The sequence below is a fragment of the Hordeum vulgare genome, chromosome 3H (genome assembly GCF_904849725.1).
Source record: "Hordeum vulgare subsp. vulgare chromosome 3H, MorexV3_pseudomolecules_assembly, whole genome shotgun sequence".
NCBI lineage: Eukaryota > Viridiplantae > Streptophyta > Magnoliopsida > Poales > Poaceae > Hordeum > Hordeum vulgare.
The window spans coordinates 617373206-617400301 of NC_058520.1; the positions used below are offsets into that span (position 1 = coordinate 617373206).

The following is a 27096-nucleotide window of genomic DNA, read 5'->3' on the forward strand; positions in this document are numbered from 1 at the left end:
TGGAGTTACAGGTTGGCTAAATCGGGTCGAGCGTGCGTCTCCTGGTCTGCATCCTGGGGCGACGCGACGGCCCTGGAAGGTGGCGGCGGGCGAAGCTCAGGCGACCCGCGACGGCATGGCATGGTGATGTTCCGGACCAAGGAAGAACTCGGTCGACGATCTGCTGGTTTTGGATCAGATCAGTGACAGTGATGAGCACTCGCGGGATCCTTCCCGACGGCTCTCGCGATTTGGCGAGGTGGGGTGGTAGCCCTCCCCCCGAACCCCAGTGGTGGCACATGCATGTAGTATCCGGCGTGCCAGGGCTCCCATGGTAGAAGTGCTGGTACGATTTATCGTCGGATTGGGAGGCAAGATCGGGGGCATTGAAGGTGGTCTGGCCGATTCACAAGATGTCGGCCGGATGCTCGTGGGAGAAGATCCGCGTGAAAACCTTGTCTACCTCCGGTTGCCAGAGCTAGTGATGGTGAGACCCTTGGTGGTTCCCTTCTTGGAGGCATCATCGAGGTGAAGTTCCCCCTCCTTCCGCTACCTCTGGGGGAACCCTTGATCAATCGATCAGATGATGGCAACACTCAAGTGTCGTTTCCTCCGTGGGGGCGTCATTCTTGGAGTTGTGCATTGGCTTGAGGGACCAGTGGACAGTTGTGGCGGTGGAGCGGTTTTGTCTTGCATGGAGCTTCGGTGGAGATGTCAAGTCATGCATGGATGATAGGCGTTATCCTGTGTCATGCATGTTCGGCAGGTGCTACGAACGAGAGATCTTGCAGAGACTTCAAGCTGTGTCGGCTGGTGGTACTTGGCGACATGGTGTTGCAGTTTACCGATGGCGACCGTGATGTGCTCAACAGTTTGTGCGTAAGGAGATGGTGACGTTGGGCGTCATGGTGACGTCGACGGATGGCCAGACTGGCAAGAATGTTGCGGATCTCTTTCATGAAGATCAGTCAGCGGTTTGATGATGATAGCGGCTTCTAAAATATGTGCATATATATCGTGTACGTTTTAGATTTGCTGCACCAGTTGTAGGTTCCGTTATGTTACGTGAATGGATCGATGATGACACCAGTTTTAGATATGGGAAATGAAAACACTCCATATTATCGAATTTGTAGATGAGAGTGATGACTTCGAATGGCTTGATATGTGTTCTTGTTAGACCTTGATTGAATAATTAATAAAAATGACTACATGCATCAATTGATGCAGAGGCAAGGCTTTTAACCTCATTTTCTAAAAATAATCAGAAACTGTGATCGGCCTATTACACGCACATAGTTCAGAATATGACATAAACTCTCGGGTAAGCCATTGCAGCCTGTTGGCTGCCAAGCTCTCCATCGGCTTCCTGTGGTGTGATGTCTGTAGCAATGCCCATAATCCCTGCATAGAAGATTGAACTTTATAGTCGAACATGCTTTCATTTGTATATACAATCAAATTCAAAAAGAACAATGCAGCAAAACCCAACACAAATTGGCGAGTTTGTATTTTCTCCCCGAGAAAGGGGGTTAAAACCATCTAGCGAACCAGAATTTTGTCTTATGCTTTTCCATTTTCACAAAGAAATGATGGACCAATAAAAGTCAAGTCTCTTTGGATCGCTTTCAGGTTTTTCAAAAAGGACATCATGAAGATATCAACACCTAATTAAGCACTCCCTTTTCTACAAGACAACCTTATCTCAAACCAAACATACATGCAATGAGTATAGACCTCAAATAATTTAAATTCAATAATACTTCATCCGTCTCAAAATGAGTGTCGCCGACTTAGTATAAAATTTATGGTAATTTAGTTATAAATTTGCGATACTTATTTTGGGATAGAGAGAGTAATATATAAATGTACATATTTAACATTTTACTTTTATTAGCTGCAATCGTAACGTAGTTGCTTTACAAGGCACTTTAGTGTTTTTTCAATTAATTAACCACCTTTAGTAGGTAAGATGTCTCTATCATAACATTTCTAGTCTCGGGATATATTATCGCCTTACTTCAATTACCATGAAGCATGTGCTCATTTTTTTATTAGTTGACAGATATGTTCTTTCCAGTGTTTAACTACCCCTTGGGAGCACAATACCGTACTAAATGATAAATGTGCTCAAAGTTAAAGCATGGATGGATAAATCTGGACGATTGATAGGTCGAGCCGCGCAATTTCTTGGTGAAATGTTGTGATTATCAATTAATGATCTGAGTGTTAAATGAGCACGGTAGAGTACCAGGCGCCAAACAGTGACCACTACTAGCATGGACAGTGACTCAACCTACATTTTTCCTTGTGGAAGTTTTGGCAAAACTTGTTTTGCAATTGAAGTCCACAAATGAACATGATGTGTTGTCAGCTCATCCATGGATGTCGATGACCAAATAGACATAAGGCTATAACCTTCCTTTTGGAAAGAAAAACCAAATAGACATAAGGCAAAAAACCTATCGCATTCGACTGTATGTATGTATATTCTGAGACTTCCATATGCCTTCACTCTTATTCCTTTTTTGCATATTTAGGATCCCTTGATGGATCTGCAGCTGGAGATTGGGTGCAATGACGGCACACAATTATTTCTTTGTTTGGCATTTGAAATTAGTTCTGTTTTTCCGACTATTACTAGTACTAGCATATCTGTCAAGCAGTACGTGCATATATAGCATCATGGATGGTGATGTATGTATGAGTATGATATGCACTTGCATTAACAATTTTACAACTATTAACGCGACAGGGACACGAGGGAGAAATCTGCATTTGGTTGGCGTCTCGTATTCGTACGTGCATGGTGACTGATCATATCATGGATTGGATATGAAGAATGCAAGAAGCCACTCCCGTACGTACAGTGCCCTTGACAATCATAGCACGGATGAACAGTGGTACGTGCAGACCACCTGGCCGGCTTGGATTGAACACTTATTTGTTCATGCGGACGGCCCTGTTTTTCTGCATCCGAACATGCACGCGACCAGCCCTAAGCTAGGCCAAAACAAGGGTGAAGACTCCTTTATGTAAAGGGGCAAGTAACGGGTGCTACCATTGTGGCAGACTTGATCGATGTAGTAGTGTTATACGTTCATAATTGACTTGTGCAACATGCATCCTTCGAAATTAGTTGGGTGAATACCCAAAATTTACCGGGCTGTGTATTTGTTTCAGGAGCATTTGCAAGGAGTGAGTGAAGGAGAGGCCAGGTTCCTCTAGCCCTCGCTCCTCTTCCTTTCTCCTGGCGTGGCAAACCGGAGTGGTGGTGGGGGGGGGGGGGGGGGTCGGCCGCTATACATAGTATTGTGAGGTTAGGGTTCAAGTTTTCTTTAAGGACATCTCTAACCGATCCTTCATAATTTAGCCCCTTAAACGGCTCTTGATACTTTAACTCCTTAGATTTGATGAGTTAAATACAAATTTGCATAGCTGAACTCTTGAAACATAACTCACTACAAACAAATCTTGGCCAATTTGTCGAAGTTTTTGTGTACCTCATTTCAACTACATACTTGCACACATATGAAGTAAAGAGCATTTGCAATCAACTGGTACTATGGAGTATCCACTGATACTCAACAAGAGCATCTTGAAGGTGGCTATGAACTTCTTGCTTTTAATGCTTCGATGTGTTGCGAGGAATCTCCGCATCCTGTTTCAATCGCTTTCTCGCTCAACAGGATCCATTTTGGTGATGTATCGAAAGTTCTCTAGCATGCCTCTCTCATCTTCAGTGATCATGTTATGCAATATTATGCAACATGTCATTATTTTCCATAGGACCTATGGGTTCCAATACTCGGCAAGGGCGCCGATAGTGGCAAGCGCTTCTGAAGCACCATGAAAGATCTCTTCAGATACTTCATTGTTGACTATGGACGCGCTGCAAAGTGTGATCTCTTGTTCCCTTGAGGACACACGACTGTCTTCACAAATGTGGGCCATAGAGGATAGATTCCATCTGCAAGGTAGTAACCCATCATGTATTGGTGCCCATTGACGACATAGTTGCAAGTAGAAGAATCTCCGGTAACAAGCCTTCCAAAAAGTTGTGACCTCGACAACACGTTTAGATCATTATGAGGGCTAGACAATCCAAAGTACGAATCCCAAATCCATATATCATCCGATGCAAAATGCAACTTCCTCATGAGAAATTATTTGATCTTTGGAGTGCCCCTTGTACTGACATTTCCACCCCGCAGGACAATTCTTTCAAATTCGGTGCATGCAATCAATTGATCCAAGCATCCCAGGCCATTCTCTTTTTACTCAAACCCAAAATCTTCTCAGTGTCTTCATCATAGGGTTCCCTCAAGTACTCCACCCCATAGATCTCAATTACAGCTTGTTTGTATCTTTGAATGGCCTCGAGTATGGAATCTTCCCCGATGCGAACGTAGTCATCAATGGTGTCAGCCCAACACCCATAGGCAAGCACTTGAACAACCACGACACACTTTGTAGAAGGGCTCAACCTTATCTCCCCCGATTCACTCATCATCAGTTAAAACCATTCATCATGATTCTCCACATCTCTTGCAATGGTGTGGAGATTTTGGTGCATTCAAAACCATGGACGAAAATATTTCGATGGATAGGTTGCATTAGGGTTGAAATAATCTTTCATAAGATTCTCATGTATGCTCTATCTCGATTGATGTACAAGCAGCCAAACTGGGATCCTGGTGTAGGTGTCTCAAAGTCCTCTTTGACCATCACAAAGATGAACATGTCAAAATCGTCATCTTCTTCTTCTTCCACGACCATCTCCCTCAATCTCTTCATCTACACTATGCAATGTTCTAGGTTAAATTTGAGTGCACCAACAACAAAACATAATGAAAGTAGCTAAAAACGCACATAAGCAATTTAGCGAACACTTGCAGGCAGAGGAGGTGAGAGCATCAACCTGTGGCGTTGATCCGAAGCTGAAGCTAGGGGCGGATGGGAGATGGTTGTAGATGACCGAAAATAAAGGCAGACGGTAACTGAACGGCAGCAGACAACATGCCTCGAACCAAACTCCCCGGTGGATGATAAAAGTCATCAATCGCTGACAAAGATCGTGGGTCTTGGTCATCTTCACCATCTGCTGGCTCCGTGGAAGCTCGTCCGATGGGTTTAGCCACGAAATCGAGGCGACAACGGTCTAGAGATGGTTCAATTCTGGTGAAGGTGGCGACCGATGGCCAGATTGAAGTGAGGCTAGAGATCAGCTGAGGCTGGGAATTCGGTAGATCGATGGTGGAGGTTGTGGGTGGAAGCCGGAGGCAACACTGATGTTGTTGCGGTGCGAGAAGGGGAGAAGGATGTCGAGGGGAAAGGTCTGATAATTATCGTAAGAAGTGGCATCGGTCGAGTATATTTGCGGGTTGGCCGAGTCGACGCTTGAAATTTGAAGGTGCTAAACCAGATGAGGGTTCAACTGCGTTTAGTTTTGCTCTTCAAAACAAAATATATAAGGTCAACCCTTTCAAGGTATCTTCTAGAGATTCCTAAGGGCATTTGACTTAATGTCAAGCCAGAGTTTGTTCTCATGCTAGTGGGTGGCATCACACAGTTCCCTTCTCTCTCACACATAACTTCCCTCCATAGTGGGTGCCAACAGCTGGATTTCGATTGGACATAAATTCATCTCAATAAGCCTAGTGGAGAGCTCGATTTGGTTGAACTGGATCAAGTGTCACCCTCTTCTTAGGGCCGTTGTGGTTGTGGGTTGGGAGAACATGATTGATTCGCCTCTCAACTATCATTGATCTCGAGCTCCATGAAAAATTGAAGTTGGCGTTGAAGGGTCATCTCCTATCATTTCCCTCTACTTCGACCTCCATTGCTAGAGATAAGGATAAACAAACTAGCTTTGTGAGTCGGTAGGTTCGATCGCCGACCTTTGGTAGATTTGATGTCAAATATAGATGACTTGTTCCTCCGGTGAGGTTGTCATTCGCTACAGGGACTCAATTGTGTTTGTTGCTTCTTTTGGGGTCCTATTTGGAAATGATGAGTACTTGCTTATTTTTTTTCTATAAAGGGCACTTTACTATCTCAAAATGTAGCATCAAGCGGATACAAAAACATTATGAGTAACACCCGGCCTCTGCATAACTAGGATGCATACAGCCAAACACCAAAAGTCTGACAAAGTAAAAGTAATAATAGATAACACGACAAGAGAAGAGTCCTATAGACCGACACTATATGCCTATGTCGAAGGTGAAGGTGGATCGATCCGAAGATTATGATGTCACCCATGTTGGGAAAAAAAACCTCCGTAGCCGTCTGCTCTAACCGCGTACACATCACCTTAAACATCGGTTGGTGCTCCGGTCATTGCAGCGTAGACCACATATGAGTACTTGCTTGTAATTTCAATTTATTTTAGAGTCTTTGCACCATGATGTATTTCTAGGACCTTCGTGTCCCTTCACGTTGCAAAAAGAATGGTATGGGATTTAGACATAATACAGAGTACACATGCGGCCATGGCAAACTATAATCCCACCTCACCTAGGAAGCTCGGGGATGAGATTCGAGAACATACTACCATTTGAAATTTCATACGGGTCTAGAAGTATCTATTTATTCACCGTTATGTTTGATACACTAGAAAGTTTCTAGACACATCTCATGGCCCTATAAACATACATAATTTGATAATACTAGTTTGCTGACATTTACAACGAAATCCATTATAAACATATATTATCTTAAACATCCCAAACAAAAAGAACACATTTTTTGCTACAAAAATATAATTCCATTTTAGCGCTAAAAATTGTTTCTACTAATAATTATTTGAAGATTATGACAAGTATGTACCTAATAGTATAAATGTCTTTAAATTGTTTATACTTCTTATTATATTTGTAATACTATGCATACCATTATGTTGAATAATAAATATTAATACGAACAACATATATCTTTGACATCATGTTGAGTTATAATGAAGTAAAAAAGTTCAATATAAATAGGTCCCCTTATCTAGGCACACAAGGCCAATTTATATTGATGCATTACCTCGGAAGTTGAATGGATAATAAATAAGTAATTTTATTTTCACATTAATAATATTTGGAAATTTGTTGGATAACATCACATGAGGTGCGAAGGAACAAACTATTTTTCCCAATCCGATGGTCTGGATTCCTGATATTTTACGACTCTTTTTCCAAAAGTTATGATTTATTTTGTATATGGCATATTAATAATTTCAAAATGGAATAGAATGAAACAAAATTACGAAATGTCATAAACTTGAAGCATTTTAAATCGTTTTTCAAAAATGCAGAATTGTTTGAATTAATGTTTAAAAATATTTTTAAGATAATAATCATAAATATTCATGATTTAGTTATGAGTTTTTTACAATTTACAAGTACATACTTGTGATTTATTATCTCTTGTTATGTTTGCTTCTTATTTTTTTCTTATTGTGTTCTTTGTGCCGATTGGGTTGTGTGCAAAACCATTGACGCGTAATGTGTCATATCACTTTCACTATCTCAACGGTCAAATAACCAACCTTTATATATTTGATTCCTTAGGGCTTTTAAATGTTTGTTGAACTTGGGATTTCAAAATAGAGTGAGTGAAACAAAATTACCTAAATAGTGATAGCACCATTATACTGTATGGGTGGGTCTTGAAAATTATGCGACTATAAATCAACTATTAACAAGCACCCCTAGAAACCATCCTTTCCTCCTTCCCACGAAAAGACTGCAAGGCGATTAGATTTCCTCCTCTTTCGGTCGATGTCGTGATGGTCTACCCGTCTCTGATTGCCTTTGGAACATGGAGGTGCGAAGGACACCCTCTCCCCCAGTGCGCTAGCATGAGGGCTCCTGCTCTCATTCCTTTTAGTTTCGACGTCTTGGTTGGAGATGTATGGCAACGGCCATGTCCTCAGTACGTATAGTTCTTTCACATTCGATCCTTGTTCTGATGGTGCGTCTAGCGTCGTCGGAGAGCGTCTGGAGGCATGTCTCCGTCACATATCATGGGATTGACCCGTGCCAATCTTCAATGGATATGTTTGGATCCGATCTTCATTCGTGTGTTCAGAGGTTTGATCCTTCCATTCTACGACTCTCTTCATCTATGATGGTTTAGTTACAACAAGTTTGTTTGACTCTAGTGAGGGAGGGGCGATAACGGCCGCGCGGCTCCGACCTGCTGCAGTGTCTGTATAGTAGTCCTTAAGTGGTCTACAAAACCTGGCTGTAGTTTTTATTACTGTCAAGGTTGATTATGAACAGATCATCCCGAAAAGACACCCATATAACAAGCTTGCTAACTAGTACTTCTATATTGACTATTCTTTATTGCGACTGTAGCTAGCAACACTGCATGCATCAGCAAGGTAGCATGGGTAGCCGTCTCAGCACCGTCAGCACTCACCATGGCAAAAAGCAAAAGTGTGCAAAAAAAGGAAAACATCAACAAGATGATGCCCTCTCCCTCCTCCAAATCGCCACAAGCTAGAGCGAGAGAGACCCTTCTCTCTCATCTCTCATCTCTTGGTGCTGCTGCTACCTGGCTCTCTCTCTCTCCTTTTTCTCTCTCCTCTTGGGTAGCTCTCGCTCCCTCTCAAAGCAGTCAAGAGCTAGTCCCTCCCTGTCTCTCTAGCTTCCATTCCATTCCTTTCCTTGGTACTAGTACTCTGATTCCCTTTGATTTCCCCAGCTGCCAAGTCTCTTCCTCCCACTATCTCTTCTCTCCAACCTCCAGCCCAGCCGCCCAAACACCTCTCTCTCTCTCTCTCTCTCTCTCTCTCCCTCCCAACAACTCTCTGCAAGTCTAGATCGCCGGCCATGATCTTCCCTCCTGCCTTCCTAGATTCATCAAGCTGCTGGAACACCAACCACAACCAGCTTCAGGTATGCATGCATATATCCTTGTGTTCAATTAGTCGTTCTCTCAAGATTTTGTTCACACAAGAAAGAAAGAGGGAGAATATGTTCTAGCCAAGCTAGGGTTTGCTGATGGCAGATATATATCCCCTCTGCTGATTGCTGCACTATGTATCTTTGAATATGCTCCATATATACATCTTTGCTGATGCTTAATTCCTGACCACTTAATTTGCAGCTGCAGCAAATCGGCAGTAACACTCATATCACCGCTACTCCTTCACCTGCTGGTCATGGAGATGGAGGAGGCAGCAACAACAACAACCATGGTCAGCAGGAAGGATTAATGGCCACGGCCGGGGCCGGAGGAGGTGGTGGTGATGGTGGAGGCGGCGGCGGTGGGGATGGTGATAGCGCCGGCGGTGGGAACAACAAGCCGATGTCGATGTCAGAGCGGGCACGGCTGGCACGGGTGCCGCAGCCGGAGCCGGGGCTCAACTGCCCGCGCTGCGACTCCACCAACACCAAGTTCTGCTACTTCAACAACTACTCCCTCACCCAGCCCCGCCACTTCTGCCGCGCCTGCCGCCGCTACTGGACCCGCGGCGGCGCGCTCCGCAACGTCCCCGTCGGTGGCGGGTACCGCCGCCACGCCAAGCGCAGCGCCAAGCCCAAGGCGGGGTCGGCTGGATCCGGAACCACCACGGCAGGGACGTCGTCCGCGACGTCGACGACGCCCAGCACCACTGCTTGCACCACCGGCACTGCCACTGCGCCGCCCGCTCTGCAGTACTCCATGTTCGGCAGCGCGCCGCCGCACGGCAGCCGGTTCGCCGACACCTTCGACCCCGCGAGCCTCGGCCTCAGCTTCCCCGCCAGGCTGCTCTTCCCCGACAGCGGCGCCTACGGGGCCGACGGTGGCCCGCAGCAGCAGCACCACCACCAGGGGAACGGGAACGGCATGGAGCAGTGGGCGGCTGCGCAGATGCAGAGCTTCCCGTTCCTGCACGCCATGGATCACCAGATGTCCGGGAATCAGCCGCCGGCTTCGGCAATGCCGACCACAATGGCGGCGATGCAGGGCATGTTCCACCTAGGGCTACAGAGCGGGGGTGGCGGCAATGGCGACGATGGAGGAAATCACCAGTTCCATCACCTGCCGGCCAAGAGGGACTACCAGCAGCAGCAGCAGCAGCAGCAGCATGAGTACCCAAGCAGCAGGGGCATGTACGGGGACGTGGTCAATGGCAATGGCGGCGGCTTCAATTTCTATTCCAGCACTAGCAATGCAGCTGGTAATTAGCTAGCTAGCTAGATCTACCTAGCTTTGTTCTTGCAAACCTAGATTGATGCATGGTGAAATGGGGCCGGGGATGTATAAAATCTTCATCACTACAATATGTGTTACAAGAACTCGAACGATCTCGATGATCGAGGTCTCTAGAGGAGGGGGGATATCAATGCATACACAAGAATGTGAACCTTTTTTTCTGTTATGTGTTTGCTTACTATGGTCTTAATTTGTAGTACTATTGTTTACTTGTTGTTTAATATACTTAGCAGCTAAGTGTAGTGTGTGTTAGTAGCCACTGCATATGCATGCTATATGAGATCTTTTCCAAATGAGTCTATTACCTTTTTTTTCATGCATTTACTTTGTGGGTACGTGCCAATGTCCCACTTCTACATTGTGCTAGAATTCCATCAAACTCTTGATGATTTATATATGTCAGGTTCTCTTTGTATCTGATGTACTCCCATGAAGTCGAAGTCTATTCATATCGGTTTTGCTAAGTGTCGGTTGTTTGACTGCTCTTCTCTTAATTAAGTCGCGGTTGATGATGAGAGCTGTCAATCCAACGGTGAGATGCCATCGAAATTTAACATTTCTTGGCTCAAAGAATAAACAATATACATAGTTTCTTTTTCTTTGCGCGAGATGAACAAAATACTACAAACACGATGCCGATTTTCTTAAATTAGTGTGAATAAATTTGTAAAAGTGGCTGAGACTTTAGAAAAACTTATTTGACTATGGACTATGACTTAGAAGTACCCTTTTCAGATTTAATTTTGTGGGCTAGCTTGTTGCAATCTAAAGTTGTCCTCCATTATGGTGTGCTTCATTGTTTGTCTGAAGTATGAACATCACAAGGCGTACACACGTACATGTATTCAGTAATGCTAGTTACATCTGATGTGCCATGTTGTACCTTGTTGGATCTACCGTGTATATGCTAACTTAGCTATATTACTCTCCTTCGAAAAAAAAGTATAGTTACTTTTATTGTTAGTAATTAACTAGTGAAAAAGTAGTACTGGGAGCAAAGTATTAGGGAAATATCTTATTTTAATCTGTAATTACCTCCTTTCTTTTGTTATTTTACAGTTGTATGTAACGACAAGTATGTGTGTAGACAAATTCAACTTAAAGCAAGAGAAAAAGATACTAGAGTGCATGTGTTGACCATGACATTATACATACAACTTTGTAGTCCTTTGCACTTTCATGGTCATGGCAATATTTATCTGTGCAAGTGATATGATAAATTAATTAGCAATCCATGAAAAGATTGTGCAAATTAAATATCTCCTAAATAACCAATGGTAAGTTGATAAGAGAGGTTGTATACTAGTAGGGCCGGCATGTGATCGAATCCCCAAGCACATGAGAGCATGATGCAAACTCAAAAAAGTGTCAAGAGAATATAAGGAAGCAGCTATGTATGTGAACATATTGACTATGTTGGAGGCAAAAAAGAGTGCAAATATTAGGTGCCTTTTTTCTTTTTTTGTATTTTGTTATTATTGGGTTTTCACTCGGCTTCCCCCTAATTAACCAGCTAAACTTAGGATTTTTTGTCTAGTTTTCCTTATAAACTTAACAATCTCTATTCTTCTTAATGAAGTGCGTTGAGGTTCTTCAAGAAATAATGGAGTGCAAATATATAGTTTTATCGAAAACGCACAAATGTGATTCTTGAAATTACGACGCATGGCATGAGTGAACAAAAGTGATTTCTTGTTCTGATCTGATTACTAGTTGCTGGCAGGCGTAGACAGCATATTCAATGATTGGTTGAGCTTAGGATGAATATAAATCATGCATGAAAATCGGGGGAGAAGTACACAGCCGGCCGGATCGATCGATGGGACTAGCGGCAGCTAGCTAGCTAGCTCACAAAACAATGTACGGATGTGGGTTCATGATGAACATATTATCCATGGCATATTGCATGGAACTCCGGGTCAGATCGACCACATACATACATTACAGCATCGATGCATGCATATAAGCGACTAAAGAAGCTAGGCAAGGCAGAGGGGCATGCATGATGATGAGGAGGAATGGAATTATACCGGGGTGTGCCCAAAAGCACAGGGCCGGGGAGGCAAAACTGGCACAAAAAGCGAAAGGGGTCGCTTTGGCTGGGTAGCTAGGGTTTTGTTTGGAATGGTCCAAGATCCTGCATGAATTCTTGGTACGCGCGAGCATGGCCAGCATGTTCAGGGGAATCTGATTCTCCCCCTACCTTTGGCTCGCTTTCATGGCAGGCATTTCCTTTGCTTTGCTTTCTCAAATGCCTAGGTGGCTGCAGGCCAGTCTCCTCCCCTCCTCCTCCTCCTCCTCCTCCTATGCTTCCTCCTGACCCCTTTGGGGAATAAAGCAATGCACATGCACCATTGCACCATTATTGTTAGTTTTCTTCTCTCCAGATGACCAGATCTATGTGTGCTTCTCTCTCGCCTCTCTCTAGGTAGGGGGTCTTTCATTAGCTAGCCATTGGATGGGAGGACTAGTTTATCTTGGTCCTACCTCTCTTTCTTTCTGACAGAACATGATCTTTGCTTTTGCTCATGTTTTGATCTTGCCATCCATATGGATGGATGCTTGTTTTACCCCAATCGATGTAATCAACGCAGGGGTTACTAGCTATACATAGCTTCACGTCTTTAACGAATCTCCTCGCCTGGACATTGGTGGGTACGATTGTCGAAATCGCCGCCTTTCGACAGCATTGTCCCATCCATATAACAATGCAGTGTACGTAAATCAGTATTGGTATTTGCAACCTCTCGTGTAAATATTCACCAAGGGTGCATTCGTTGTTCCCAGAATGTGCCACAATAAGAAAATGACGATCAGCTACAATAAGAGAAGTATGTGCACACAACACAAGTTTTGTGCGGTTCAATTTGCCTCAAACTTGTAATAGTCGGTGCAACAGACCAAATGCAATTGCATTGTCGGTGCGTCAAGTTCTGCTAAAGTCTAAGTCTGCTCATTTAACTCTTACATCGACGAGAAAATACGTCTCGAACAGCCTCAGCGTCCCCCTCCCCCCACCCCCGCGGGCGACTCGGGCGGCGGCGCTGATCTCCTTCCCCTCGCCTCCTCACCACCTTCATCCAACCTCCTCGTCGGTCGGGGCCGATGGGGCAAAGCCCTTCGCAGTGGCCGGCGGCGGGGCCCTGTTCTTCGCGCCTCGGGAGGGCCGGTGTGGGATGGTCTTGCCAGGCAAGTGCGGGGATGGCTCTGTGGGGGCGACCCCTTGTACTCTAGCTACGTGCCCGCGGTGGCTGCGGGTCAGATCAGATGTGACGCCGACGACGGATGCATTGGGACTGGTCTCCGGTCAAATCCGATCTGGCCGATATGACCTCCATGCGCGTCGGCGATGATCGGTGGCGGTCCCATGAAAACGATGCTGGATGGAGGGTTGTCAAGTGGATCCGGGTGACAACTCTACTCTTGGCATGTTTTCAAGGTCGGCGATGGAGGAGTTTTTCTGTGTCGTCCCCTTCTTGAAGGCATCGTCATGGAGAAGCTCTATACCCCTATCCCCTACCTCAGGAAGAAACCCTAGATCAGTCGATCAAATGACGACGACACTCATGTGTTGTACTCTTCTTGAGGGTGTTATTCTTGGAGGTGTGCATAGGCTCGAGGGACCAATGGACGACATTTGCGATGGAGCGATGTTCCCTGTGATGCACCAACCTCGTGGAGTATCGGCGACGAGGCCCGACAAAGTTCCAGCGGCGAGTGCATGATGATGAATGCGCGTAGGCAGGAGGCGTTGTTTGGCACCGTGGGGGCGTCGACGGCATGCCTGGGAAAGAGAATCCGTCGGTACATTCTCTAAAGATGGATTGATGGGAGACTGTGGCGATGACCTATAAGAGTGCTTGAGACCGGTTTGGGTCCGAGACACGGTATGTGGCTTGGTCAATGCATCCGACTTTAGATGTTAGGTTTTGGTCTGATGTTTGTTTAGTATTCGGGGGACGACGGCCGTGGGCAGCGCGGTGCCTTGCCGACGAGTTTGGGTGTGTCTACTGCGGGTGTGTCGTGCGGAAGATATGCTACATGGGTGCTCGTTCTGGTGTGGCCCGGTGCGACACCCCCTCTGGTCGACTCTAGGGTTGATATCGTCTGTTCCGGCTCCCTTCTCGTCGGGCGGACACTCGAGGTAGGCTCCTCGCGCTCCTGCTCTGGCGATCGTGGATTGGAGTTGCATGGGGCAACCTAGGAGTAGGTAGGCCAGAGGAATGGGTGGTGAGGCCACCCGTCACTGGCAGGGGTGCCAGTTGAGGTTTTCCACACTCCTCCTCCTCCTCCTTTCCCTGGCTCGTTGCCACCAGTTCAAGTTCTGGTGCGGTGGAGGCATGCCGACCGTTGTTGGATCCGGCTCGGTAGGGGTCTGTCGGTTGGTGGAGGCCCATCCCTTTTGATGGCCGATGGGGTGTCATGATGCAGGAACGTGGCTCTGTGGTGGGAGCGGCGGTGTTCATGGGCGGTTCTCCTGGCTCTGGTGCGGACTGGCAACCCTGGTTGTGTGGGCAGCGGGGTGGTCGGGGCTCGGCGTTACATGGTGTGGTGTGGCAGGTTTCTTGTGACGCGTCGCCCTTGTATGGAGGTGGAGCATGTGTCGGGAGAATTCCGTGTGTAGCAGTGGTCACACAGATGGTGGTGATGTCCGCGGGCGTCGACCTCTTCGTGAAGACGTCGTTCCAGCATCTCTTGGTCCTCCGTTTGCTCTGGGTGAAAATCTTCAACCTTTGGATTAGGCAGCGGCGACACTCCAGAGTCTTACCCTTCCTGAAGGCACCGTCTTGAAGCTCATGTGTGTCGAGGTCAGTTTGGGCCCTCACGATGGCTAGTTCATGGTGGAGGGCTCCGTAGTGGTTCTTATTGCTCATATTTTGCTTGCTTGAGGTTGATGTTGCTGATCTTTAATTCCTTTGTATCTTGTCTTGTGTGTGTGCCTTATGGTGTTGTGGTGTATGTTTCGGATGTTCATGCTTTGTTGCTTCATATATAAAACGAAACGAAAGCCTTTTTCGGTATAACAATGCATGTATGTAAACCAGCCTTTTCTAGAAAAATGTATGTAAACCAGTACTAACTTACAAGTTTTTCTATAATTTTATTGACACTATGGTTTTCCTGAATAACTCTGGATGTTATGCATTTTGTTCTATTTTTTTTATTGACATATATTTGTATTCTTGCCAAGTTTGATTTTGGTTACAGTTGAGGGACAGAATCATCACTTTCATTAAGACTGTTTAATATACCTCAGTCGTGTTGTGGCCTACTGTGATGCCTCCATACCTATCTCTTCTGAACAGCTTGTGGTCCACTGTCGCAAGGCTTTTCCTTGCTGTGACCTTTGTGACCATCAATCATGTAAAAATGGCATAATGTGGACAAGGCCAATTTGACCAACTTAGGAGTCACAACCAAAACCAATATTGGAGGCCTTCGTCCCTCCTCCAAAGCATGATGCCAGTTCTCAAAGATCTACTGCAAATGCTAGCAGGAGATGGTGCCGCTTCTTATTTTCGTTGGAAAAACAATATTACTTGCTACCGTGTGGCTTTCTCTTACATAGATTATCTTCGGTTAAAATGAAACCCCTAAATGGAGATTTGATAACAAAAATATTCCGTCCACAACCCCACACGTCACTAACAAGTATGGCCTGAAGCCATCCGTCAAGAACACATGACGGAAGCTTTTATCATTAGTGTAATTGTTGTCACAACATTGCAGTTAGGGGCTAAAAGGTGGGATTCACTCTTTTCTCAAAGGGGCAAAGACAAGACACTTTGTCAAAATATCCCCCATAGATAGACACCTCAAGATAAATTCTTGTTTTAAGAGGTAACTCCTAATTTCCCAAGTTTATACAGAATATGGGAATCCCTAGCTAGAGCTTGTATGCCGATGGTTTGTTGAATATACTTTTCAAGAAATCACACGAATTCCAGCCTTGATCTCCTCCATGATCCGTGACCTCATTCCTTCGCCTCCTGGTGTTGTTTCGGATGACCATGAAGTCCAGTATGTTCACTTTCAGTTTGTTAGGCTACTCCCAATGCTCCACCTTGTACAGGTGCTAAGGCTGTCACATAGGCAAAAAATCTGATGTGACATGCTAACTAATAAGAGAGAGATGAGTGTGGTGACCACAGAAAGAAACAATGCTAAGTGCCTGAACCTAAGTAAAATAATTAAATAAAGAAAATGCATCAATGAATGCAGAACTTTAATTGCAAAAGCATTAAATAAGGAGGCTTAGCTACAATAAGCTAAGCAACTATGCATTGAGAACTTTAGTTGTTAAATTATTTAATATGCTTAGCACCTCATCTTTAGCACCAATGCATTGGAAGTGGCCTTAGGCGTAAAAGTATTTATGAGTAATCAATTTGGCCAATGAGATAACTTATATGCAGCGTGTAATACTTTATGCTTTGGTGGTGAAATTGATGATCTGGAAATATGTGTCCAACTTATAGACTGAAAAGGAGGAGTGCTCGATATGTTCCTGTTCCTGCACTACATTTTTCTAGTTCCCATATGGTCAAAGGACTGGCATCATGCATGATGTGTGTTCTCTTCTGCCCCTCCCAAAGTCACTCGATCGGCGAGAACAAAGGGTGGATGATGAATGTAAAGCAAATACACATTATTCTGCTTATTAAGTTCCAAATCGTTGCTACGAAGATCACACCATGTATGCTTACATATGTGCAGTCCTAACATCATACTAATATACTACTCCGTTGGTCCCTATTCCCGTATCGTCTTGTACTAGAAGGTTTGAACGTGCTTTGCTGCGTCGTTGGTGTTGTTGAATTCCATGAAAATATAATCACTCTGTTTTAAAATATGAAGTGAATTACTTTTTTGATAAGTCAAAATTAAGTTTGATCAAATTTGTCGAGAAATATATCATAATTCACAATGTCAAATCGGTATTTGAAGATTCATCATGAAATGAATTTCTATACTTCTTTTGTTCAATATTGTGGATGTCGACATTTTTGCTGAAGTTGGTTAAAGTTCAAGAAATTTTAGTTTCTGAATAACTAATACTTCTTATATTTCAAAACTGATGAAATGTTTAGTTTGCCGGGCTGGTGAGATGATAGTGTGTTTTATTTTTATTTATAATGTGATGATTTGATGGGCCTTTCATAGTGGGATTTTGTGTTATCCATTAACCAACATATACTTATGGTGGCATTTCTTTTTTTTAGGTGGTGGGAGGGTGTGTGTTCTAGAAGCAACATGTCAAGATTGTAAACCAAATTCAAATTTGAATACCTTAATTGAATGAAAGAGCTTTAAAAGATAGTAAATGTAATGAAATAAAGAAACAGAAAGAAAGAGCATGAGAAATTGTTGACCCCATCAAAATCGGATGACACAATTCTAAATTGAATAACTCAATTAATTAAGAGGTCTTAAAAAAATAAAAAGTATAGTGTATAGTATATAAATAATTGAGCGAAAGAGCTTTGAGGAATTGTTGACCTGATCAAAATTGGGTACTATTAATGTGGGCTCTTTTAAACTAGGAAGCTTAGTGTTATAGAGAATTTCATCAAGTAATACATGAGCCGCATGCCATAAATTTCACAACATTGGAAACTATATACAAATTCAATGATATAATATAGGTGGCTTATAAATATAACACACGTATTTTTGGTCAAAACGAAATTCAAATTTAAACCTGGAAATGGGTTCCATGCGGACCGGGATGACAGCGGCATTCCATTCCACGCTGAATGCAGCATCATGATATTCCAATGCTGATGCAAAGCTAGCGGCATCGACCCTATATCCTGCAGTCGCAGTCGCAGTCGCAGATATAACCATCAGGTTCCTTCATTGCACCAATAGGTATATTCTACAGATCCTTTTTTTTGTCTATGTTTGTTTGTGCTGCGATTGTACATGGACGCTGAGTTTGGAACTGGACGGTGAGCTATATAGCGAGTATGATTGATTTGGTTGAACCAGGAACGCTAGTTATTAGGTCGTCACATCGAACCTTGTCAGTTCTGGCACTGCATCTGCATGCTTCTCGCAGGTTGTTGACGGTTTCTGCATTCCCATGCAAAACGTGCTCAAACTGATTCTGCACAGCTGCTAACAGCTCACTGAATTCAAGCGTCTTCGGGATCGACGATAACTTGATGCGTAAATTCCAACATGAACACGAGGGAAAACTTGAGGAAACAACTCCTATCGAGCAGCAAAAATTGCGGACAAAACACAGATAGGATTGTGGCAGACTGAAGTTGCTTTAGCTGTACTTCAGCAGAAAAACCGCCAGAAACTAAACGGATACTAGGGGCTAGCGATCACAATTTAACGGTTAAGTTTGTCTAACTTAAAATATAAGAAGTGAAACTACAACCAATATTTGAGCACTTGAGGTGAAGTCCGTGCTATGTACTATGACGGTTACGGGCAGTGTACGTAGCCGGACATACAGGTACCGAAGAGTGTGGGTGAAGTACGTATGGTAGGGCAGTGGCTTCTTGCCTTCTTCATATCCATCGATGATATGGAACAGTCATCTGTATAGCTTGAGTACACTAATTAACAAATCTACACCAATGTTTTGTTTCCCTTTTGAAAAGATTAAGGGCCCAGAAGGGCCCCGAAGGACCCAAGAACCATTTAGATAAGTTTGACGTATTACACCATGATCCAATGAAAAACGAAAATTACAGACTAGTGCTTGATACTTGCAAAGAGGACCCAGGCAAATTAAAAACGGTTGCAATCAAGTCCGAAGCTGCTCCTGAATGGAACTAACCTTGCCAACACCGGGTACGGAACCACTTGGCTTGACGAGACCTCCACAACACTACGCCATGGACTCCACTATGAAGCATCACTGCCTCTTGTATGGCATCAGAATGAACTTGCCCGCCTTTTGGTCAGTAAATCAAACCGAACATCGAAGGAGGCTGGCCAAAGGCCACTTAATTTGTTCGTTGTACCTCCTCAAAATCCGCAACCATTATTGAGCACGATCCCCACTGGGAACATCCAGCATGATGAATATCCTCTATATATATAGGACCTTCACCATCAGGATGACATCGGCTGTCGAGGATGAGCTCGAGATCCTATGCAAGAATAGGCTAAGTCGGTTAAATATTAAGGTATTTTCCATTAAGTTTAATCTAGAAAAAATGATAAAACATGATAATCATAATAGAGATGGTAATCAAATCTAGTAGCAATGATGTAACTAGTCATGCAATTGGGTACATAAAGCACAAAGATTATATCTATACCGATTCCTACTAGTAGATGACCAAACACAATCCTTAACAGAAGATAGAGGAGGAAGAATAAGTAGTCTCGTCACCGAGGAGGCCGTCGACATCAGATAAGAAGTCGTCATCCGCAGTCACGGTGAAGAAGAATCTGGTACTCATGGGAGAGCGCTCCTCAAACACGCGATCACTGCTCTCCCATACATGATCAATAGAGGAGGGTTTTAGAGGCATGTTGTCCCATTTCATGGTGTACATAGAGGAGTGAGCTGGGAAGCGGAGGCAGCGCAAAACTAGGGAACCGAGAGGCAGGTGCGCAAACCAACACTCAAATAGTTGTTTCTCTCATAGAAGAAGAGGAGAAACTTCTTGAAGATGAGTGGAAACTAACTCAATAAATAGAGGAAGATAAACGGGCACCCACTAAGGGGAGGAAGAGAAGCAGTCCATGGTTGTTCAGATGGCAGCACATAAGCGTGACATATGTCCTAGCCCGACTTAGCTTCATGAAGCACGACGCGCGTGGCTAGGTGAGGCTGCCAGCGAAGGAGGAATGCATGTATGTGTCCTCTTCTTAAGCTTTAGTGGTGTGTGAAGTAACCCACCTTATATAATTTTCCAACACACCCTTATCCTCCATGAATAGGCTGTTGGATAACGACACATGGGAAACAAAAAAAATTCTACGCACACGAAAACCTATCATGGTGTTGTTCATCTACGAGGGGAGATTAGATCCACATACCCTTGTAGATCGCTAAGCAGGAAGCGTTAATAAACACGGTTGATGTAGTGGTACAGCTTCGTGATTCAAATCACTATCGTCCCACGATCCGTTCCGATTTAGCGCCGAACAGACGACACCTCCGCATTCAGCACACGTACAGCTCGATGACGATCTCGGCCTTCTTGATCCAGCAAGAGAGACGAAGAAGTAGATGAGTTTCCCAGCAGCGTGACGGCGCGCCGGTGGTGGTGATGATCTACTCCTGCAGGGCTCCGCCCGAGCTCCGCACAAATCCGATCTAGAGGACGAACTACGTGGTATAGGTTTGAGTTGCACGTGGCAAAGTTGTGTCTCAAAAGCCCTAAAACCACCAATATATATAGGAGGAGGGGAAGGGCTAGCCTTGGGGCTCAAGGGAGCCCCAAGGGCGCCAGACGATTGGGAGGAGGTGGACTCCCACCCCAATTCGGTTTGGGGGAAGGAGTCCACTCCTTCCTTCCCACCTCCTTCTTTCCTTGTTTTATCTTTTCCTTTGGTTTTTTCCACTTGTGGCTCCATAGCCCTCTTGGGCTGGCCTCACCAGACCACTAAGGGCTGGTGTGCCACCCTAGGGTTACTGGGCTCACTCCCGGGTGGGTGGTCCCCTTCCGGTGAATACCCGGAACCCATTCGTCACTCCCGGTACACTGCCGGTAATGCCTGAAAACTTTTCGGTAACCAAATGAAACCATCCTATATATCAATCTTCGTTTCCGGACCATTCCGGAAACACTTGTGACGCTCATGATCTCATCCGGGACTCCGAACAACATTCGGTCGCCAACACATATAACTCAATTATACTAAAACGTCATCGAACCTTAAGTGTGCAGACCCCGCGGGTTCGACAACTATGTAGACATGACCCGAGATACTCCTCGGTCAATATCCAATAGCGGGACCTGGATGTCCATATTGGATCCTACATATTCTACGAAGATCTTATTGGTTGAACCTCTATGCCAAGGATTCATATAATCCCGTATAACATTACCTTTGTCCTTCGCTATGTTACTTGCCCGAGATTTGATCGTCGGTATCCCTATACCTATTTCAATCTCGTTACCGGCAAGTCTCTTTACTCGTTCCGTAATACAAGATCCCGTGACTTACACTTGAGTCACATTGCTTGCAAGGCTTGTATGTGATGTTGTATTACCGAGTGGGCCCCGAGATACCTCTCTGTCACACGGAGTGACAAATCCCAGTCTTGATCCATGCTAACTCAACGGACACCTTTGGAGATACCTGTAGAGCACCTTTATAGTCACCCAGTAACATTGTGACGTTTGATAGACACAAGGTATTTCTCTGGTGTCAGTGAGTTACATGATCTCATGGTCATAGGAATGAATACTTGACACGCAGAAAACAGTAGCAACAAAATGACACGATCACATGCTACGTTTATAATTTGGGTCTTGTCCATCACATGATTCTCCTAATGATGTGATCCCGTTATCAAGTGACAACACTTGTCTATGGTTAGAAAACCTTGACCATCTTTAATCAACGAGCTAGTTAACTAGAGGCTTACTAGGGACAGTGTTTTTTCTATGTATCCACACATGTATTTGTGTTTCCAATCAATACAATTATAACATGGATAATAAACGATTATCATGAACAAAGAAATATAATAATAATTAATTTATTACTGCCTCTAGGGCATATTTCCAACATAGGCCACATGGGTCATTAGGATTTTCAGGGGTTATTGGAAATTAGAAATGTGCTGAAAGCCCAATAATCCTAATATCCCGACCGAATTCCAGATGCACGTGGAGTTTGTCTATGGTTTCGAAACATTGTTTATAAACTGGTATTTTGATGAAGATTGTTAAATTAAGCTTCTACGTAGAAATGCACACAACTCTCACTCGCAGCTTGAACATGGGATTATGCCTTGAACTGCATGTCGTTTTGCAAACAAGTTTCAAACGTGAAGCCTTAACTGATGAATAGCTATCCCACGGATAGCTTATATGTCATACTCCGAAGCCTCCTCGTGGGTTACTAGAGAGCAACCAACTCTCATAGACTGTGACGTTTAATAGTGTAATTCATACATTTTTTTTTAAAGATGTTACGTTGGACGATATCTTGGAATATCCAAGCCACTCTAAACATAGTAAGATAAATATCCACCTGCCATAGATCTTAGGACATTACTATACATTGAAATACTACCGATCCAAGCGGCCGTTAGCGAGGCATCAAAAGTTGATTGGCAACATTGATAGGACAACTCGGATGCATCAGTGATGAGCCTCTAACAGACGATGTAGGTAATTAACACTCATTGGTCAGAAAACGACCGAGCAGTGATGAGGTGTGAAATTTTTTGAACCCACTCACTTGCCGGTTGCAACTTCTAATAGGACGCTGCTCCTCGACTCGCTGTAAGCCATCGAAGCATGGCCATCTAGAGGTTGGTTCTTTGGTGGACTCCATCACTCTCCCCGCCGGCAAATACTTCGTACAGGTAGCATCTCCCAAATGCCACTCCATCTGTTTGTATTCATGCACTCTATACCAGCTTATTAAAACCACATGAGTGTCTTGTGTTGTTGGCCCAACTCGTGTCATATTATTAGTTCTGTTTGATCTCCATCTCTGGAATCCCTGCCATGTTAAATCTGAGCTTGAGAATTTGTATAGCATACATGTAGATCGAGTAGGCATTATGAGAAATTATATAACATTATGTCAATGTTGACCTGCCACTATTTATAGTGCCAATAATTTTTTTTGCATGACAGGGCTGCCACACTCATCGTCGCGACACAATGGCCTCGATGCAGCAGCTGGACGGCATGTCGCTACACCTAGACTGAATTCAACAAAATAACCCCCATGTTTCAGGTTTGATACTCCTTTTTTATGATATACTTAATGCTTCCGGATGATTCCATGGTGTGGAAGATTATGAAGTATTTTCCTGAACTGTCCAAGCAATTATGGATGATGCCATGATCAATGTTCCTGCTTGATACCCAACTATGAATCAATCACCTTATATGCCCTTTTTATGTTCTTCATGCATGTGCTATCTCCCATGTTCTGGAGTGGAATGTTCAAAGAAGGGACAGTAGTGGATAGTGGTCTAGCTAAACAGGGGAGCAGTGGGCTTTACTGCCCTCTTCTTGCTTGCTCTTTCAAACCAGGTCCAGCGAGAATACTTCACCACGACCGAGAAGAAATTCACTAAGGAAGGAATCGATCAATCAATTGACTGTTAGGTAGTGTTTCTTTTTGCTGCAGATGTGGAGTACATGGGCATGAAATTTCATTTGATTCAGCTTCCAATTACTTCATCTAGAAGCAGCCTTTTCAAATGTTAGTAAATTTGTGGAGGTTGTTGTGAGTTGCTTTATTTCTGGCCTAATATATTTATTCCATGTTCTAGATTTTGGACAACAATAATCAGAGGTCATCTTTTAGTCGGTTACATACTTACATTGCTTTGTTGATCTTATTTTTGTCGAAGAATTTCTGTACCTTCTTTGTGCAATTCCTTGCTTCCGAAATATAAGAGGTAACATGCCAGTTATTAAATTTGCAATCTACTATATTACCCTATTTGATCAGCGTGCATTGCTCCTCAAAATCCTATATGTCTTCACTCCCCGACCAGACATCTGATGGAAGCATAGAGATGAGTTGGTCTTGGTCACTTGCACCAACGCATAGGAAGTGTGCAGGTGAGGTGGTGGAGTAGGAAGCTGTACTAGATGACATTCAAGGGAAGAGGAGATGTGCCTGGGTGCCTCTAAGCACCGGTCAGTTTTTGCTTCTTATCCTTTTGTGTATTGGTGTGTGCAGTTTGTGCTTGCTTAGAACTTTTGGCAGAATTTGATTTTTCTTAATGCCATTGTTCACAACATGTTTTTCCTGAAGTGCGAATGTTCACATGCGCTTGCAGTCTGCTCAGATAAGCTCGACATTTTGTTAGCTCTTTAGCCTTCGTAGGGAAGAATTTCATATCAATGATTTCAGCTGCAACCTAAGAAGAAAAATGCTACTCCAGGTAATTATGATTCATTATTCATTATAGTGGTGTTTATTGTTTCGTCACATGTAAAAGTCATGTGGTGGCTTGCACAGAGCTCTTGAGTTTCGTCTTCTAATATTTGATAGATGCATCCTCTACTATCTTTTGTGCCTCATCTAAGATTTATAATTCCCAATATATTACAAGTAAACCTTTCTGTATATGATATCAAGAGTTGTTTCCTTCATCGGAATTCTGTTCTACAAAGGGAAGGTAAAAGGAAGAGGAATAGTACCTCTCTCGGTACCATGGTTCATTGTGAATCTGTGCCACAATTATGTGTTTGCTGATATTTGAACCAAATCAATGATTTGGTATGAATTCTACTATTTCTTTTAAGGAATCTCAGTTTTTCCAATCATAAGAATATTCCTTCACTTTATTTTTTATATATGCAGGTTAACGATTCCTGTGTTAGAGAATATCATACGAAAACCAACATTCGGTGGAAACCGGTGAAAACCACAAGAAACATATGTTTTGAAGTTTTGAAAAGAACTAGAAAAATATTGGATGTTAAGAGGATGATGTTTTATTGTCACCCAAAATTTCAAATTGAAACACATTACGAGCTGTGAGCTACCAAAAAGAAAAAATCACCTTTGAATAGTGCCAAATAGTAATGTCACTATTCAGGGCTGAATTTTGTCTTTTTCGTAGCTCACATCTCGTAACGTGTTTCAACTTGAAATTTTGTGTGGCAATAAAACATCATCATCTTAACATCCCATATTTTTCAGAGTTTTTCTGAAACTTTAAAATATGGTTTTCACAAAGTTTTCATTGAATGTTAGTTTTCGTATGATATTCTCCCCTTATGTTATTGGATTTCTGCAACAAGCTGAAGTAATTCCCTTGTCTTTTTACTATGGAGTTGGGCACTGAACTTTCAAAACAACATGAACTCAACCCTTTGATAAATCTAATGATTGTTAGTTTAGGTTGTAGTCTATGATAATGCATGACATGTTTATTTACCATGGTCAATTTGTCTTGTCTGAAATTTACATGATGGATCATGCCACAACCTAATTTTGTAGCCCACACTACCTGAAAGAAGCTAGTGGATAGCCCTAACCTACCCAGATGACACTAATTTATAGTACCAATAATATTATAGCTCTAGGGATAATATTCCAACACACTCTAGAGGCCATGCAATAAAAAACTATGTAGGAGGTTTTGATTCCCTTCGTAGAAATCAGTTAGCCGGTGGACTTTATAGAGGTTGTTTCTATGTACGCTAAATTTCAGTTTAGTCACATCTATGCAGGGTATTGGAGACCCACGCCCTATATTTTCATCAAGAACTGGGGCACTCAATATACCATGCACCACCAAGTATTGCCCCAAGGCAAGCAATACCAATCAGATTATACGTCTAGATAGGTCAACCATATGCTTGTTGAGAAAATTATGAACCAATGGCACGATAATAAGTATTAGCAGTGTGATCTATTATACCTTTCTTCTTTTTTCCGGATGAGCATGTTCATCCTTTTGGACAATTAGACATGCATATCTGTTTGTATTATTCTTATGTACACATCATTTAAAATCATGTTTGTTTTGTACTCATGCTAATTCATCTGAGATTAAGTTTATGACAATGTGCATTTACCCCTGACATATATATGCTTCTGGACACATTGATTTAACCAAAGGAGTGGTGTGTTTTCTGATACATTTTTTTATCAATGGGATTTAGAAGTAAACAAAAATGAATACAAAAAATATGTATCCGTGTCATTCAAAATTTTGAAGAACAGCCAACAACATCTCAGGAATAATGAGAATGACCACCCTTGCCTCTCTAGAGAAACATGTTATGGTACATTGCAAAGTAGATTATCTAAACAATGGCTTTTCTGAAACAATGAGAATGACAATCATTGACTTTGTACAAAAACATGTTAGGTTTGTTTGAAATAGTTTTGACCACTACTATCAAATTATCTTCTCTATACACGTTAATTTTCACGTGCATGATTACTAATATATAAAAAGGACACCCGCGTCGTTGTTCGTTCTCACATTCTAGCATTACGCGGTGGGGCATGAGATCTTCAAGAAATTTAGACTCTTGGTCAACATCTAGTGGCATTTGTCATCTTTTTGCCAAGAAATGACTCTAGTTCTCTCCATGGTGCCATGTAGACAGAGATGGATATGTCCTCGCACAACCACTTATTCGGATATGATGAGTTTATGTTATTTGTGTCGGGTTACTTGTGTTGTTTGACTTTCTATGCAGTTGCAACCTTCCCACAAATATTATGATGGAGTTTTTACGCTTCGGATCCAAACACGTTCATTGCACAGAGCTTCCCTTTTTTTGGATGAGCGACTCACGTGGTTTGCAAAAAATAAAATGGTAATCAAGTTCCTGCCAGTGAACGAGTAGGTGACTCCAAGAGATTTTATTGCAATTCCTAAAACATGAAAATAAAAAACTGTTTGCATATATATTCTAAGATCATGATGAAAATTTTATAATACAAGATGAATGCATTATGAAATCATGATAAATATTTCCTCTACACAGGATGAACATTTTACAGAAAACGGCAAATTTATTTTAAACATAATACGAACATTGTTAAAATACATGATTTTTCTTTTAAAAACAATGAAAGATTTTCAGAAATATATGCGATGGCCATTTCTTATGTGCACGACAAGAATTTTTATGAACAAGATAAATATTAGTTTATAGAATATGTACACTTGTTAAAAAATTTAATGATTATTTCTTATAATACACATTTTCTTAGATATGCTGAATATTTAAAAAAATATGCTAAACATTTTGTGAAAACACTATGAACAAAAAA

General features: G+C 43.0%; 1 protein-coding gene across 2 annotated transcripts; it reads left to right on the forward strand.

Annotated features, from left to right (window-relative positions):
- Positions 1 to 8550: 8550 nt before the first annotated feature.
- LOC123441194 (dof zinc finger protein DOF5.1-like) lies at positions 8551 to 10591 on the forward strand. Of its 2 annotated transcripts, none has more exons than XM_045117695.1 (2): positions 8551 to 8873; positions 9091 to 10591. In XM_045117695.1, exons 1-2 carry the CDS (start codon positions 8808 to 8810, stop codon positions 10147 to 10149), a joined length of 1125 nt encoding a protein of 374 aa, XP_044973630.1. In that variant the 5' UTR covers positions 8551 to 8807; the 3' UTR covers positions 10150 to 10591. The 2 variants fall into 2 exon arrangements, with proteins under 2 accessions (XP_044973630.1, XP_044973629.1); XM_045117694.1 differs by having other exon boundaries at positions 8558 to 8873; positions 9085 to 10591.
- The last annotated feature ends 16505 nt before the right edge of the window (positions 10592 to 27096 follow it).